Here is a 17,111-nt window from a genome sequence, read left to right on the forward strand (position 1 = left end):
TCAACTAATCTTTGACAATGCAGGAAACAATATCCAGTGTAATAAAGACAGTCTCTTCAGCAAATGGTGTTGGGAAAACTGGACAGTGACATGCAGAAGAATGAAACTGGACCACTTTCTTACCCCAACACAAAAATAAATTCAAAATGGATGAAAGACCTAAATGTAAGACAGGAAGCCATCAAAATCCTCAAGGAGAAAGCAGGCAAAAACCTCTTTGATCTTGGCCACAGCAACTTCTTACTCAACACTTTTCCAGAGGCAAGGGAAACAAAAGCAAAAATGAACTACTGGGACCTCATCAAAATAAAAACTTCTGCACAGCGAAGGAAACAATCAGCAAAACTAAAAGGCAACCGACAGAATGAGAGAAGATATTTGCAAATGACATATCAGACAAAGGGTTAGTATCCAAAATCTATAAAGAACTTATCAAACTCAACATCCAAAAAACAAATAACCCAGTGAAAAAATGGGCAAAAGACATGAATAGACACTTCTCCAAGGAAGATATCCAGATGGCCAACAGACACATGAAAAAATGCTCAACATTGCTCATCATCAGGGAAATACAAATCAAAACCACAATGAGATACCACCTCATACCTATCAGAATGGCTCACATTAACAACTCAGGCAACAACAGATGTTGGCGAGGATGCAGAGAGAGAGGATCTCTTTTGCGTTGCCTGTGGGAATGCAAACTGGTGGAACCACTCTGGAAAACAGTATCGAGGTTCCTCAAAAAATTAAAAATAGAACTACCCTATGACCCAGCAATTGCACTACTAGGTATTTATCCAAGGGATACAGGTATACTGTTTCAAAGGAGCACACACACCCCAATGTTTATAGCAACACTATCAACAATAGACAAAGTATGGAAAGAGCCCAAATGTCCATTGATGGGTGGATGGATAAAGAAGATGTGGTATATATATAAAATGGAGTATTACTCGGCGATCAAACAGAATGAAATCTTGCTATTTGCAACTACGTGGATGGAATTAGAGGGTGTTATGTTAAGCAAAATTAGTCAGAGAAAGAAAAATATCATATAACTTCACTCATATGAGGACTTTAAAACACAGAACAGACGAACACAAGGTAAGGGAAGCAAAAATAATATAAAAACAGGGAGGGGGACAAAACATAAGAGACTCTTAAATATGGAGAACAAACAGAGGGTTACTGGAGGTGTTGTGGGAGGAGGGATAGGCTAAATGGATAAGGGGCATTAAGGAATCTACCCCTGAAATCATTGTTGCACTATATACTAACTAAATTGGGTATAAATTTTAAAAAAATCAAATTTAATTTAAAAAATTACACTGTATGTTAACTGGAATTTAAATTGAAACTTAAAAAAAACCTGCAATCTCCTTTTTCTAGATTTCATGAGGAAAACACACCTCTCTAGATTAATATATTTTTCAAAATATGTAAAAAATCCAAATATACAAATTATTCTAATAAATACATTTTGCTTGCCTGCTTCTTGATAAATTCTAGGAAAGTGTTTTAATCTTACCAAGAAATTCTCTCTAAATTACTCTCTGCATTACTTTAGAACCTGTAAATAGTAAATCCATCCTGTGACCTGGGATTATCAGAGAAAGTGACCTTATTCTGACCTTAGTACCTTTTTTGTTGCTAATTTTGGGAACAAAGATGGTTTGTGCCCCTGTAACTTTCAGTCCATGAACTCTGTGTCCCTTTGGACTTAGGTTTCATGTAAGAAAAAAAAAGTGTTTAGGAGGTAAATTATGTTATTGAATAATAGAGCAGAAATGATTTCAGAAGTCACCAGACCAATTCTTTTTTTTTTCTTTTTTAAAAAATTTATTTATTTATTCTGAGAGAGAGAGAGAGAGAGAAAATCACAAGCAGGCTCCGTACTGTCATTGCAGAGCCCGACGCAAGTGAATCATGAGATCACGACCTGAGCCCAAATTGAGTCGGACACTAAACCAGCTGACCCACCCAGGCGCCCCTAATTCTTTTATCTTCTGAGAACAGGAATTCTAAGACGAGACAAGATGCTTTTGGGGAACAGGACAAGGTTAAGGCAGAGGTGGATTTAATGAATGCCTTTCCCTTACAGGGTATGTTGTAATGATACATAGGGACAGTAATTCATTCTGGAAAAATCTTAAAAAGGAAGGTAGTTTCCTCTATTGTAATGCTTATTTTCCCCATTCGTGGCAGAAGACTAAACATGAAAACTCAAGAATAAGATGAAAATATTTGAGGAATTTTATATCTAGAAATGCTTTCGTGACATGCCCCAAGCAGTTATAACCATACTCAAGGATAAGCATGACATTTGTGATGTTATTTTAGGGGCATTAAATGACATAATACATGTTAAAGCACTTTGTTCAAAGTCTTGCTCACAGGAAGGAATTAACAAATATTAGCTATTGTATGACTATTATTTGCTTACCTCTGGGAATCCTCTTTCAGCCAAAAGGCTGGGCAGAAAAATATTTACTCACCATCTTGGAGATAATTATTGTATTATTCTGCATAGTATCTGAAAAGGCAGGCAAGAAGCATAGTGTTATCCCTGTTGAATTCTGGGAAAACATAGACACTAAAGATTTACAAGCACATTTCAATTACCCAAAAGGTTAGAAGCAGAAAGAGAAACACATTCTTCATTTCCCTATTTCTCCATCCCAGGTTTAAATGCTTTAGTTTCTGATGTTTTTAGTTACTTAAATAACTGACTGTGAAGAAGAAATCTGGAAGCTGGGTAAAGGAAGCTCTGTGGGCTTCTCCTAGAGACTTCCTTCTTTCTCCATCAACAGAGCAGCTAGAGAAGTAGAAATGGGTTTGTTTGAACACTTCCCCTTTACCAAAACAAAAAATAAATAAATGAAGAGGAACTAATATGTGGGCTACTTTTATGTTATATGTCATATTTATTTTATATTTATTTTTCCATTATTTTACCATTTTACAGATGAGGAAACTGATGCCAATGGAGGGTAGAGTTCTGCCTGAATTTCCAGAGCTCAAAGTGGTAGGGTTGAGGTTCCAATTTTAGGTAAGCAGTCAGGACTCCAAGCTGGAAGTCTTCATCAGCACCTTGTATGATCGCATTACTACATAGGTTGGAAAATGAGAAAAACAAGAACAAATTTAGACTCTGAGTCAATAGCAGTTAGGAACTTGCTAAGAAGTAAGCGTGCTCCGATTCTGGAGCTGTCAGAGAAAATGAAAGTATATTCAATTAAGTTATAATAGTCCTTCAAATGCTTATGGAGACATTATGATACAGATGGTCACATTTATTCATACTTATTTCTCACTTGGTCCAATCCGATGCACAGGGTGTTCATGAGGGGCATGGAGCATGTAGAAAATGGCACTAGCTAAGAGAGAATTGAGGTAATCGATGAAGGGTATTCACCCTGCATTTCCTCCTTTACCTTCCCCACACTCAAGCAGATAGCTGACTCTGAGTTCATCTCCTCAAGAGAGGATGAAGCAGGGTAAAAAGTAAAAGTTGGCAACTGCTCCTCTTTCTGGCTTTTAGCTCCAAGGTCTAACTACAAAGAGGGCAAGGATGTTTCAGCATGGACTGGTGAAGGGACATGATGGATGGATCCAGTTTGGATGGATTGCAGACTGCATTAACCATCACTAATACTCATCGACCTCTATGCATTCACTGGATGCACTCATTGAATGCTCTCAGGACCTTATAAGGTTGTTGTTACTAATATTGTTAAGAATGCTCCATGAGGGCAAGGATTTTTCTCTGTTTTTATTTACTGCTTAACCTCTACTATCCAGAATAGTACCTGGCAAAGATTAGGTACTCACTAATATTTATTGTAGAATAAATGCCCATCTAAAGATGGAGGAACTGAAGCACAGAGAGGTTAATAACCTGTGCAAAATCCCAAGGCTGGTCGTGGATGAGAAGAGTTAAAGCATACCCACCTGGGCCAGGGATGGGAGAAGCAAAAGGAGGGGAAATGTGTAGTTCTAGACAGCAGAGGGGCCCCGGGGCCATATTGTGCTGCCAGGGAGGTGGCAAGACCACTTTGAAGAAATGGCTGTGTTGGAGGGTGTAGAGTTGGAACTTGAGAAAGCATCCGAAGTGGCTAGGCTGCCACATTTGGGCACGAGAGTGGCAGAATGAGGACACTGCAGAAGCAGCAGAGAGCTGCTGGTGGGAAGGCCATGCACACATGAATGGCGGCAGCCTCCATGACAGCTGCTGTAGATGGATGACCAAGAATTGAATGGCATTCCTCCCCTGAGAGATGACTGGTTGCTTTGTTTTCCTACAAGCAAGAAAAATGGGCTGTAAAGCAGACTATTATTATAGAAAATGAGGCAAGTGCTATATCTTGTATATTTGATTTTTTTAAACCCAAGCATAACGTAGGAAGCGAATATTAAATGCGTCATCAGAAGGTGTAAGCTTTGATCTTAGCTTGTCCCACCCGAAATTCCTAGGCAATTTACCTAATTTCCCTATGTCTGTTTCATCATCTATCAAGTGGGAATTAGAAGTGATTGAGGTGAGGACAAAAAGGTTTTTTTGAATGCAAGTTAAAACTCAGTGAAAGATAAAAAATACAATATGCTAATTTTGTATAGCTCCTATTTCCTTTGCACTTGATTTTGATTTACATAGATCTCTTTGGTGAATAAGGGGCTGGATTTATATCTTAAGCTTCCTGCAGACTTAATATTTATATTTTTCTTCATTTCTAATATATACAATAAATGGATGTAAACATATTATTCAATGTTTAAAGTGCTAATAAATAGGAAATATTTGACAGGTTGCTATTGCTGCCTATAAGTGTTGTTTTCTAGAAGTTGCAAGCCAACCTGTCATTAATATGTTTCATGGACAATCTGCAGGCCCTATAATGCACAGGCAGGTATTTCACTGGATCCTTTCACTGAGCTGTCCTAATATTATACCTGTAATGAATTGGAGTGGAAAAAAAATAAATTTCTAGAACATTTAGGCATTTGTTACTCATCTGTATAAGGATTATCAACAAGGTGTGTTAGAATCTTCCACTCCAGCTTTATGGCTCTTCTGAGAAAAGGAATGTAAATGAAATATCCTCGCAGTAATGAGAACTGTAAAGAGTCCTTGTAAAAAATGTGAATGGTTGGGAAATATAAATTGGGATCATTCACTCATCAAAGATGTATTAGTACCTATGATGTGCCTGGCATTTCTTTCCACAAGGAGGGCATAAGAGTAAACTGAATAACGAGGCACCTGCTCTTATGGAGCTTACCTTCTGCTGGAGGGGGGTGAAAACAAACCAAGAAAATACACTCTATTGTCAGACATGGTAATGAAGAAACACACAGCAGGTAAACGACAAGACTGTTGGAGGAGGGTTCTGGTGAGGATGTGGTCGGCCAAGGGCTCCCCAAGGAGACCAAATGAATTGAGGAAGCAAGCCACTTGTGTATCTGAAAAGAAGGCTTGCCTGTATTCCAGTTGTCTCATTCTCCAGGAGCCTGCGGTGTAAAACTTTAAACATAAATGAGCATGTAGCAATAGACACATGTCAGCACCTGTAACTTTGATTCTATCTATTGAATGCAAATACATTAGATTATTTACACACAGAGAGCCTATCAAATGCCAAGAATAACCAGAAGTCTTTGCAGGCGGGACTGTTTGGTGAGCATATTTCATCTGAGAAATGAAGGAAGACACTTGGGTGGAAGTAAGTCGTCTTGACTCTCATTGGCTTGTGACTGTGACTTACTCATCATATAAACCCAAGATGCAGTCACTTATGAGGGCATAGAAGATACTAGAGACTCCACGGAAACATAGCACAAGTAAGTGGTAAGATTGAACTCTATAGAGATATGAAATGAGAGTGTTCTCTCTTCATCTTAGTGCTTATTTTTATTACTGTCAAATTTGTGTGTGACTGAGCAACTTTCTGATGACCTCTTTTCACTGTGCCACTCCCTCTGATCTGGTCTCATGCAGACCCTCCCTATGTTAGTGGCCAAATAGAAATCAAACAGTAATTTCTAAGAGAAATATAGGTACTGGAGATTTTTAAAGATTTTTAAAGATTTTAAAAGATTTAAAAAGATCCTTTAAGTAGACTTTAACATACAAAATACAGTCAGTACAAGTGATGCTTTTTAATGTATGAAGCAGAAGTTCTTTCTTTCTTTCTCCCTTTCTCTCTCTTTCTTTCTTTCTCCTTTTCTCTCTCTTTTCTCTCTTTCTTTCTTCTCCCTTTCTCTCTCTTTCTCTTTCTTTCTCCCTTTCTTTCTTTCTTTTCTCTTTCTTTCTCTCTTCTTTCTTTCTCTTGGATTTTCTTTGTAATACTTTCTGTCACTTTAAGGCTCATTTTGTTGAAATGTCTTCATGTTTTGCCAAGAATTACATTCTATCATCATTTGGATTCAAAGATAATTTAACGCATTTACTCCAGGCTAAGAATTTGGGCTCACAGCTCCCAAAGGATATTTCAATTATTCCTCTTGCCTTGGCTTTAATGTGAGGCAGCCATTTAAAATGATATTTCATTGGTCTTTGATGGGAAAATAGAAATCCTGGCCTGCCAGTGTGAAATTAAACATTCAGGGTTTGACTGAAATCAATATTATACTCAGTTAACAAAAATGCTGATATTTCTCTGTAGTCCTACAATTTAACTCCAACCTGGCAACTTTTCCAGAACTGAACTAGAAATGCTCAGGGACTCTGTGAGTGAAGGAAATCAACATTCTCTACCACCAACTGTTAGTACGTAATGCAGTACTGTTATTTAAGGTCATAATGTGCAAGAAGTTCTTATGTAGACAATAACATCTCATGTGATTGCTCTCTGAATCCAATTTTCGCATTTCAAAACACTGCAGTCTATATAATGGGAGTACAAATGTTACTCTATGTACTCTATGCCAGTACATTTGTACAGGTTAAACATTGGTCAAGTTGAGATACAGCAAAGAACTGTTGGCAAATTCACAAATAATTTGTGCTTTTATACTTCAAATGTGTAGGTTATTGCATTATTCTCAAGTATGCTTGACTTTCCTTTTATTTAAGAGTAAGAGCTCATGTAGACCAACACTTTTATGAGTGAAATAAAAATAAATAGTGTTTAGGTTTTGAAGTGAATTGTAAAATGGCTAATACTTAATTCCTATTTGTAAGTTTTTCTATCCTTTGAAATTATTTCAAAAATTCAATTCCCTTTTTTCAGTTATCTGCTGAAATATTTTAAGTGCATAACATAGTAATTGAATATTAGCCTCTTTTGCCGGAGTTGAGTTTGGATTGTTATCTCCTTTCTGGCGCAGACATTAGCATTTTTGATACTGTTTTACTGGGCTCTTATAGCGATGTACAGAATAGGATATCAGCTTAGTTAAAATGAAATGGTTTTTTACAGTTTATATTTTATCAATGACTGCATTAAAATTGCCTCTGGGACTGAATACGCCTGTGTTTGGTGGTTATTAATCAGCTGAAATGTATCATAAAGTAAAAAGAGCTACAGGGGCACCTGCGTGGCTCAGTCAGTTAAGTGTCTGGCACATCATTTTGGTTCAGGTCATGATCTCACGGTTTGTGAGATTGAGTTCAGTGTCGGGCTCTGTGCTAACATTGCGGAGCCTGCTTGGGATTCTCTCTCTCCCTCTCTCTCTGCCTCTCTATCTCTCTCTCAAAATAAATCAGTAAACATTAAAAAAAAAAAGAAAGAAAAAAAGGAAAAAGAGCTATAAACCAGGAGGAAGAAAGAAAGTACACAAGACAGAACTTTTCAAAAACACTATTATTGTCATATCAAAGGTGTACTTTCTAAATAAGTTTAGCATATATTAAAAGGTAAATCTTCTTTTGAATTTAATGGCTACCTCTGTGTGAGTTCATATGTGAAAATTTCTATCCAGGGTATGTATTATTCATCATTTATATGTTCTTTAAGAAACTGTATATCTTATTTTTCTTTTTTTTAATTTATTTTTATTTTTTTATTTTTTTTCCAATATATGAAATTTATTGTCAAATTGATTTCCATACAACACCCAGTGCTCATCCCAAAAGGTGCCCTCCTCAATACCCATCACCCACCCCCGCCCCTCCCTCCCACCACCCATCAACCCTCAGTTTGTTCTCAGTTTTTAAGAGTCTCTTACGCTTTGGCTCTCTCCCTCTCTAACCTCTTTTCTTTTTCTTCCCCTCCCCCATAGACTTTCTGTTAAGTTTCTGTTAAGGGTCCACATAAGAGTGAAACCATATGGTATCTGTCTTTCTCTGTATGGCTTATTTCACTTAGCATCACACTCTCCAGTTCCATCCACGTTGCTACAAAAGGCCATATTTCATTCTTTCTCATTGCCACGTAGTACTCCATTGTGTATATAAACCACAATTTCTTTATCCATTCATTAGTTGATGGACATTTAGGCTCTTTCCATAATTTGGCTATTGTTGAGAGTGCTGCTAAAAACATTGGGGTACAAGTGCCCCTATGCATCAGTACTCCTGTATCCCTTGGGTAAATTCCTAGCAGTGCTATTGCTGGGTCATAGGGTAGGTCTATTTTTAATTTTTTGAGGAACCTCCACACTGTTTTCCAGAGCGGCTGCACCAATTTGCATTCCCACCAACAGTGCAAGAGGGTTCCCGTTTCTCCACATCCTCTCCAGCATCTATAGTCTCCTGATTTGTTCATTTTGGCCACTCTGACTGGCGTGAGGTGATACCTGAGTGTGGTTTTGATTTGTATTTCCCTGATGAGGAGTGACGTTGAGCATATCTTGTTTTTCAAACACAACTCTAAGTGGTTTTTTTATTTTTCTGATAATCAGTAACTTTAAATAACTCTCTTCAGAATGGAAGGAAGCCAGTGGCTAGCTTCAGTTATAAAGGAAAGCTTTAAGCATGATCAGTTTATCTTTTTCCTTCTTGTTTCTGTATCATTTCAGGAAATATATACAGCTTTCCTTACATACGATTCTTTTTTTTTAATTTTTTAACATTTATTCACTTTTTTGAGAGACAGAGAGAGACAATACAAGTGGGGAAAGGACAGAGAGAGAGAGAGACAGAGTCCAAAGCAGGTTCCAGGCTCTGAGCTGTCAGCACAGAGCCCAATGTGGAGCTTGAACCCACGAACAGTGAGACCATGACCAGAGCGGAAGTCAGATGCTCAACTGACTGAGCCACCCAGGCGCCCCTTCCTACATGGGATTCTTAACGTGTAGTGATAGTGGAAAGGCTCAGAAATGAAACTGACAGGGAACAGCATGACACTGGAATTTGCTTAGGCCAGTCCAATCATACTTAGGGGTATAATCCATCCGGTGTTCTTTCTATGTATTGTGTGAAATTGGGATCTAATTCTGTATATCTTCTTCTTTTGTCTCAGAACCATTTCAGTCTAGCCCCATTATGTTCTCACTGTCATGTCATCTTGGTCATATATCTGAGATTCTGTTAAAGGCTCTATGCACCTCTGTGTGTCTGGTCCTGAACAAAGATCACATTACCCTAATTGCAAGTTGTTTTTTTTGTTTTGTTTTGTTTTGTTTTGTTTTGTTTTTGTTTTTTTATGTAAGTCTTGCAGTCTGGTAGGTCAAGTCCTCTCCCTCTGCTCTTTTCATTTGTCTTGGCTATTTTGGTCCTTAGCATTTCTGTTTGAAATTCAGGCTCAGGTTTATCCAGAGAGTCTCTTGAATTTTAAATACAAACAATAACTTTGATTGCAAATAAGGACAGTTTTGTCTTTGCCTTTCCATTCCTTACATATGTTGTTTATTGTTGTCTTATCTTACTGAGTAGCTAGGCATCTGGAACTATGTTGAACAGTAAGAGTAGTAGTGAGGCTCTCGTTATTCCTGACATTAAAGAAAATGCTTCTATTGGCTTCCCATTATGTATGTTTGCTCTAAGTTTTGTTTTTTGTTTTTGTAAAAAGAGACTCTAATAGGTTAAAGAAGTTTTCTTCTGGGTCTGGTGTCTTTCATGAATGTAACTAATTCCATTCATTACATAATGGGTAATTACCAATGGGTAATGACCAAGCAATTTCTTCACTGGTTAGTGTTAAATGCAGGCTTTCAGTTTTTTTATTTGCTTGTGTTAGTTTACATATTTCTCAAAATCTTTCCATTTAAGTGTTCGGTTATTTGTCGTGTTACATGTCATGTTATGATTTTTTTACTGTTTTTTTTATTTTATTTTATTTTATTTTTTTTTTAATTTTTGAGAGAGAGACAGAGCTCGAGCCAGGGGTGGGGAGACAGAGAGAGAGGGAGACACAGAATCCGAAGCAGGCTCCAGCACAGAGCCTGACAGGGCTCGAGCCCACGGACTATAAGATGATGACCTGAGCTGAAGTCGGTCACTTAACCGACTCAGCCACTCAGGTGTCCCATTAGCTTATGATTTTTAATGATCTATTTCATCTGCTGTTATGACCCTTTTTGCTTATAATATTAATTTTTTGTGACTTTTCATATATTTTCCTTGTTTTCACTTTTACTAGAGGTTTACAATTTGACCTTTTAGAGATTGTAAGAGCCCACCAGGCCCTAGTTTCAAGCAGTGCTTCCCTACAGTCTCTCATTTGTGTGGGGGACCTTATTCTCCTTTTTTCCAAAGGAGTTACCTTCCTCAATGGTCACTGCCTCTCTCAGAATTCAGGGTCCTGCTTACTGTATTTGGTGTCTGTTTGCTTTGCTCCAGGCAAAGTTTGTCTTGGCTTTTAATCCTGACACTGTATTTTTCTTTTTATCCTTAACTTACTTTTATTTTTATGTGCTTTGAGGATCAGAATCCAATCAAATTACACACAGCTGGGCTTGAACCTCAACTAGGGTGGGAACTGTCCTTCCCTGTCTTCCTCTCTCGCGCCCTCCCTTTTCATCCTTCCTGCTTTGCTTTCTGAATGTACACCGTGTGCCAAGCATTGTATTGGTACTTTCTACACAATATTTTCATTACCACTTGGCAGGTGAGGAAAGTAAAACTAGGAACAGGTAACTCGCCCAAGGCCATTTAGATACTAAGTAGCACAGTGCCTGCAAACCACACTGACCTACTCAACCCTTAAGTGAGCTGCCACTGACCTACTCAACCCTTAAGTGCATTCCTCACTGCATCCATTGTGGGAGCGGGATGTACCTTACCTTCATCCTTTTAGCCTATCATCCTTATGAAATAAAGGCTTTAACAAAGTGAGGTTATTGTAACAGAAATAGACTGCTGAGTGCAGTACGAGGAACAAAAATCTTCCAGACACTATGCTCTATAGTTCTCATTAGCTTCTATTGTAAATTTCCTTGTCTATTTTCACCATACAAACATTTACTTGGAATTTCTTCGGTTAGTTTTTATGCAAAAACTTTATGAAATATAGAAAGGATCTTTAAACTTCGTAGATGTTTGCAATTGCATTTACATTTACTTATTTTTCATGTTATAAAATGTGCACATATGTCCTGAAAAACAAGTCTTCAAGTTTGGAATTTTGTAGCTGTAAGAATCAAGAAATCTAGACTTTCACTCAATAGAAAATATAATTATGCAACTAACTACAGGAATGTGTTGTGTAAGTACAGCTTCATCAATGAGTTACAACTGTTGAAAGGATGTTCTATCTTGAAAGATAAGCATTTGTCAGTTGTTCATGGACCTGTGCCCAATCTTAGATTTAAAGATATATTTGCAGAGAACTGTAGATAGCTGCCAACTTATACTAAGGACTTTTTTAAATGTCTTCTTTACTTGAGTGAAATACAATATAAAATGGCACATTTTTGCAAATGAACAATAACAAGTGTCTTTGTTTTCATGCAGAATTAGGAGGTGGACACTGATATTTATGTAGCATTTGACCAAATGATACAAAGTCATGTTTATTTTTTTTAACATTGATCATAATGGATGTATGTGAATCTACATATTCATATAATGCTCATAAGGAAAATACACATAATTTCTTTGTTGCTGAGGAAACATTGACCCACACAGCAAAAATCAATAAAAAAAAGTTGTATACAATGTTCTTCAAATAAAAACTGTGACCAAGAATGACATTTTTTCCACTCTGAAGACTCTTTTTGTTCTTTTGAGATTTAGAACTGTTAGATCAAGGAGTTGTAACAATTATGCTTTTTATTTCCTAGATAAGAATGTTTCCTTGGGGCACCTGGGTAGGTCCGTCAGTAGAGTGACCGACTCTTGACTTAGGTTCAGGTATTGATCCCCAGGTCATGAGATCAAGCCCCACATTGAGCTCTGTGCTGACGGCATGAAACCTGCTTGGGATTCTGTGTCACCCTCTCTCTGTGCCCCTCCCCCACTGTCTCTCTCTCTGAAAATAAACAAGTAAACTTAAAAGAAAAAGAGTGTCCCCTTTATTGTGATTACATAAACTATTCCTTTTTTTTTCAGAAGGAAGCTTATTACTTTACCTTTTTTACTATTTTTATACTCTCATGTTTTTCCCACTATTTATTTCTAAGCTCAACATTAAGTTTAACTTAGTCCCCCAAATTTGAACTCCTTGTATGCATATTTCTCCCCCAAAGAACTGGGGGCTCTGTACCTTGGAATTTTTATTAGTTCACTCCAGTGAATTTTTAACTCACATACCTGATATGCGAGGCATGTGCCACATTTCACTTGGACACGGACTGGACTGGCCAACAGGAGTAGGATGGCTTGTGGAATGTTCAGGGTGACTGAGTTTCTAGCAAGGAGCATCACCTCCACCCACAATACCTGGACGGGGAAAACCCAGGCCCAGAGAAATGGATTCACCAGAAATTACCGTCACCATTCTTTCCTGGGTCTTGAAGGGGTCTCAATAGGCAACCAGACAGCTGTTTGTGGTCATCTGCACCACAGCGGGATACTGGGAGTGCATAAACTTGGCAATCTAGATTTTTGTGGTTTGTGTTTGACCGTTTATGTGGTGTGATTTCAGATAGAATTTTGTTTTGAGACTTCAGCCTAACTTTTCTTTTTATTTACTATTCCGTTAACATCCTTGAAAAACTTCCCTAGCAGAAAATAAACTACTTAAACTTACCACTTAAAATAAATAATTGTTGGGGCACCTAGGTGACTCAGTTGGTTGAGTGTGTGACTTTGGCTCAGACCACGATCTGACGGTTCGTGAGTTCAGACTCCGCATGGGGCTCGCTGCTGTCAGCACAGAGACCACTTTCGATCTTTTGTCCTCCTCTGTCTCTGCCCCTCCCCAACTCATGCTCTCTCTTTCAAAAATAAAAAGCTAGGGGCGCCTGGGTGGCGCAGTCGGTTAAGCGTCCGACTTCAGCCAGGTCACGATCTCGCGGTCCGTGAGTTCGAGCCCCGCGTCGGGCTCTGGGCTGATGGCTCAGAGCCTGGAGCCTGTTTCCGATTCTGTGTCTCCCTCTCTCTCTGCCCCTCCCCAGTTCATGCTCTGTCTCTCTCTGTCCCAAAAATAAATAAACGTTGAAAAAAAAAATTTAAAAAAAAAAATAAAAAAATAAAAAGCTAAAAAATAATTATTCTTTACGACTTCTATTCATGTAATTACTATGAACATTATTTGTTTTTAGTGTACTGTATTCACAGTGGTTATTTTTGACTATAGAATTAACTCAGTTATTATCGTCAATAGCTAATAATTATTAAGCGTCTGGCATTGTGTGAAACGCTTTACCTGTACTACCTCAGTACATCTCCAAGTCCATATTAGTATCTCTACTTCCAAAAAATGGACTTTGAAATTCAGAGAGATTTTGTTGACTAGTCCAAAGATACACAGCAACTTAGTGCAAGAGCTGAATTTCAAATGAAAATGTTTCTTTCTAGGTTACCTGATCGTTAAAAAATTACAGGGGCGCCTGGGTGGCGCAGTCGGTTGAGCGTCCGACTTCAGCCAGGTCACGATCTCGCGCTCCGTGAGTTCGAGCCCTGCGTCGGGCTCTGGGCGGATGGCTCGGAGCCTGGAGCCTGTTTCCGATTCTGTGTCTCCCTCTCTCTCTGCCCCTCCCCCGTTCATGCTCTGTCTCTCTCTGTCCCAAAGATAAATAAAAACGTTGAAAAAAAAATTAAAAAAAAATTACAAGACATTCTACCATTAGTGCTTGAAATCATTAATCGTTTATAAACAATGGAAATGAGATGATACAAATCACAGAAAACTCATGAAATTATAACGACCTACATCTAACCAATGTAGCCAGTATTAGCAAACTTTATGAAATGTAAGACAGTTGCTTTCTTTCTCCCTTGCTCCTCTACGGGAGGTACAGAGAAATATGCCTCCCATTGCCCCCTCCCAACAAAGGTCACCAAGGTGGGTTCTGTTTGCGGGGTGCTAGCATCCCAGTAAAACCCAGCAGCATGCATGCAGTAAAAGAGAAAAGAGAGCAGTGTTTCCCTAAGCCTTTGATTCCTAGAGGGAAATGCCATGGGCGAGAGAAGGGAGGCGATGGTCAGCTCAGGTTGGCAAGGCTGGCTCACATTCCCCTTGCATGTACCCTGTTCATGAAATCCTTATCCAGCTGTCTACAAGTGAGTAAAGGCAGGAAAAAAAACAGCTTAAAATGGAAAAAATGGAAAGTTTCAGACTCTGTCCTCTGAAGGTTGGTGTATAGATACCCTCTCACACTGAATTTTTTTTGTAAGTAAAATTTGAGTTTGATTATTTCACTGGAATGTTCCAGCTAATTCTTAAAGAGGTAGTCATGATCTTCTAACAAGTCTTTCCCATATGTTATTAGGATAGTGATTTATAATTCAGGTTTTGAAATATTCTCTAATATCTACAGCTATTTCAAAAGATGCCATAAAGTTTTGAAAAAATCCCCAAAGAAAAATATCAAAACATCCCTAGAGGGCTGCTAAAATAATCTTCAAATTCTCTTTTTCCAGAATCCCACCATGCCAAACTACAAACTCACTTATTTTAATATGAGGGGGAGAGCGGAAATCATTCGATATATATTTGCATATTTGGACATAAAGTATGAAGACCACAGAATAGAACAAGCTGATTGGTCTGAAGTCAAATCAAGTAAGTGGCACAAATAGTTCATGAAAATGTAGGGAAAACATATTTCCAGAACTTTCTGTGTTTCCTCAGGGAAATGAAAAAAAAGAAAGGTTTTAATTTTTTTATTTATTGATTAAAAATTTTTTAATGCTTATTTATTTTTGAGAGAGAGACAGAGCACAAGTGGGGTAGAGGCAGAGAGAGAGGGAGACACAGAATCCGAAGCAGGCTCCAGGCTCAGAGATGCCAGCACAGAACCTGATGCAGGGCTCGAACTCATGAACCGCGAGATCATGACCTGAGCTGAAGCCGGACACTTAACTGACTGAGCCACCCAGGTGTCCCATTTATTATTATTTTTTTAAATAGAGGTTTTTAAATCTGATTTAGCTTTACATTGAGAAGCTAGGTGGCCCCCAAAATTTTCTATTCAAGGTGAAAACACAAACCTCATAGAAAGAATATATAAACAATACAAAGCTGTGTCAGAAGAGCTGAAATGGGGAATACCAAAGTCATTATTCTTGACAATTGGAATTGGATGGGCTCACTGCAGATACCTATAATGTTTTTACAAGGGATCAGATATGCTGCTGTAACAGAAAACCGACCTCAAAATCGCTTAGATGACAAGGAAATTAGTTGTCTCAGATAACCAAAAATCAGAAATAGGACAGGTTTCAAGAGATGACTTTCTTCTGTGTGTTGGCGGCATCATGGAACAAGTAACAATAAGGTTGCTGCGGTTCCAGCCCCACAACCTTGAACAGGAATGTCGAGAGATATGTGAGAGAGAGAAAGAGCACTGCTTCCATAAATGTTGAGTGAAGAAAATCTTTCCCAGAAGACGTCGGCAAACTTGTCATGTCTCACTGGCTCAAATTGGGTTATGTGTCTGCATGTGAACCGACAAAGCAGATAAGAAGTACCTTGAACCATCTAATCTACCTCTGAAGTTGGGGGTGGAATCAATTTTCATGCAGCATGTGACTATTCAAAAGAAGGATGGATATGTGAGCAAAACTAGGATGTTTGATCAGAAGAAAGAGCAAATTGACGAATCGGGCAGGTAACCAAATGAAAACATGCTACTTAGCACTCAGGACAAAGGGGAAGAATTAGAAATATTATTACATTAAAAAGTGTGTGGCTCTCAGTAAATTGTGAGTCATCCCCTAGGTGCTTTTTTTTTTTTTTTTTTCTGAATGAAGAAAAAATAGATGAGCTAATTCTTTTGTTCATGAAATCCACCTAGAAATACTAACTAAATATTAGTTGTATGGTTAAAATTCACATTTTTGTGATGAAGTTATTACAAACTTGCATAAAGATGAAGTTGAAGAAAACAACTATTGAGTATTGGAAGACTATCGGGCACCTGGTAGATACTCCCCAGACTCAATTCATTTAATTTCTCCAGCCTGCCTTCATGGGATGTATTATTGTTTCTATTTTATAGCTGGGATAGCTATAGCACACAGAATTTATGTAATCTATGTTCACAGTCCTAGCAGGGTAGAATTGTTTTTCAAACACAGGTCAATTTCATACAGTGGCCCAAGTTATTTGCACTAGATGCCAATAACTGCAGCCACTCTGGAAAACAATGTGGAGGTTCCTCAAAAAATTAAAAGTAGAACTACCCTACGACCCAGCAATAGCACTACTAGGAATTTATCCAAAGGATATAGGAGTGTTGATTCATAGGGGCACAAGTACCCCAATGTTTATTGCAGCATTATCGACAATAGCCAAAGTATGGAAAGAGCCCAAATGTCAGTCAACTGATGAATGGATAAAGAAGATGTGGTTTATGTATACAATGGGATACTAGTCAGCAATGAAAAAGAATGAAATCTTGCCATTTGCAACAATGTGGATGGAACTGGAGGGTATTATGCTAAGTGAAATAAATCAGAGAAAGACAGATATCATATGATTTCACTCATGTGTGGAATTTGAGAAACTTAACAGAAGACCATGGGGGAGGGGAAGGAAAAAAAGTAGTTACGGAGAGGAAGGCAAACCATGAGAGACTCTTTTTTTTTTTTTTAATTTTTTTAACGTTTATTTATTTTTGAG

The 17,111-nt window shown here is 38.1% G+C and overlaps 1 protein-coding gene across 3 annotated transcripts in view; it reads left to right on the forward strand.

Moving 5' to 3' along the window:
• Positions 1–5,689: 5,689 nt before the first annotated feature.
• HPGDS (hematopoietic prostaglandin D synthase) overlaps positions 5,690–17,111 on the forward strand; it is a 30,156-nt gene continuing 18,734 nt past the window's right edge. For 2 of the 3 annotated variants that reach the window (XM_040478376.1, XM_040478358.1), the window contains exons 1-2: positions 5,690–5,841; positions 14,909–15,050. In XM_040478376.1, the coding sequence (XP_040334310.1) occupies positions 14,918–15,050 (133 nt within the window). In that variant the 5' untranslated portion in view covers positions 5,690–5,841; positions 14,909–14,917. Of the gene's footprint in view, positions 5,849–14,908; positions 15,051–17,111 lie in introns of all 3 variants that reach the window. The other variant, XM_040478368.1, reaches the window with a different exon arrangement.

This window comes from Herpailurus yagouaroundi, unplaced genomic scaffold, assembly GCF_014898765.1.
Source record: "Herpailurus yagouaroundi ecotype Mexico unplaced genomic scaffold, PumYag 28, whole genome shotgun sequence".
Taxonomy (NCBI): Eukaryota; Metazoa; Chordata; class Mammalia; order Carnivora; family Felidae; genus Herpailurus; species Herpailurus yagouaroundi.